The 589-nt window shown below is 52.8% G+C and overlaps 1 protein-coding gene across 1 annotated transcript; it reads right to left on the reverse strand.

Annotated features, from left to right (window-relative positions):
• Window positions 1–96: 96 nt before the first annotated feature.
• Window positions 97–312, reverse strand: SARC_15929 (hypothetical protein; the record flags this gene model as incomplete). Its single annotated transcript, XM_014289958.1, has 1 exon — window positions 97–312. A coding segment is annotated over one exon (216 nt), but the record flags the coding sequence as incomplete, so codon positions are not given.
• Between the last annotated feature and the right edge of the window lie 277 nt (window positions 313–589).

Raw genomic sequence — 589 nt, forward strand, 5'->3', positions numbered from 1 at the left:
ACCACCCACCCACCCACCCACCACATACACACACACACACACCCACACACATGTACGCACACACACACACACACACACATGTACGCACACCCACACTTACTGTACGTTGCAGAGCAGAGCCATGCACAGGGCTGCTCCCATGACGTCTTGCATAAGCCATGCCCATGCCTCATGGCGATAGACCGCCCACACAATGCAGAAGACGGCTGTGCTACACAGCAGCACCACATCCTTATACGCCAACCACAGAGTCATGCATGGCACCCACAGGCCATTCTTACGAGCTATGCACGGGGTGATCATATCTAGGATCTGGTGTGTGTGGGTGTGGGTGAGTGTGTATGTGTGTGGGTGAGTGTATATGTGTGTGGGTGTGGGTGAGTGTGTATGTGTGTGGGTGAGTGTGTATGTGTGTGTGTGTTGGTGGGTGTAGGTGAATGTGTATGTGTGTGGATGTGGGTGAGTGTGTATGTGTGTGGGTGAGTGTGTATATGTGCGGGTGTGGGTGATCCTTATACATCAACCACAGAGTCATGCATGGCACCCACAGGCCATTCTTACGAGCTATGCACGGGGTGATCATATCTAG

This window comes from Sphaeroforma arctica (genome assembly GCF_001186125.1).
Source record: "Sphaeroforma arctica JP610 unplaced genomic scaffold supercont1.7005, whole genome shotgun sequence".
NCBI lineage: Eukaryota > Ichthyosporea > Ichthyophonida > Sphaeroforma > Sphaeroforma arctica.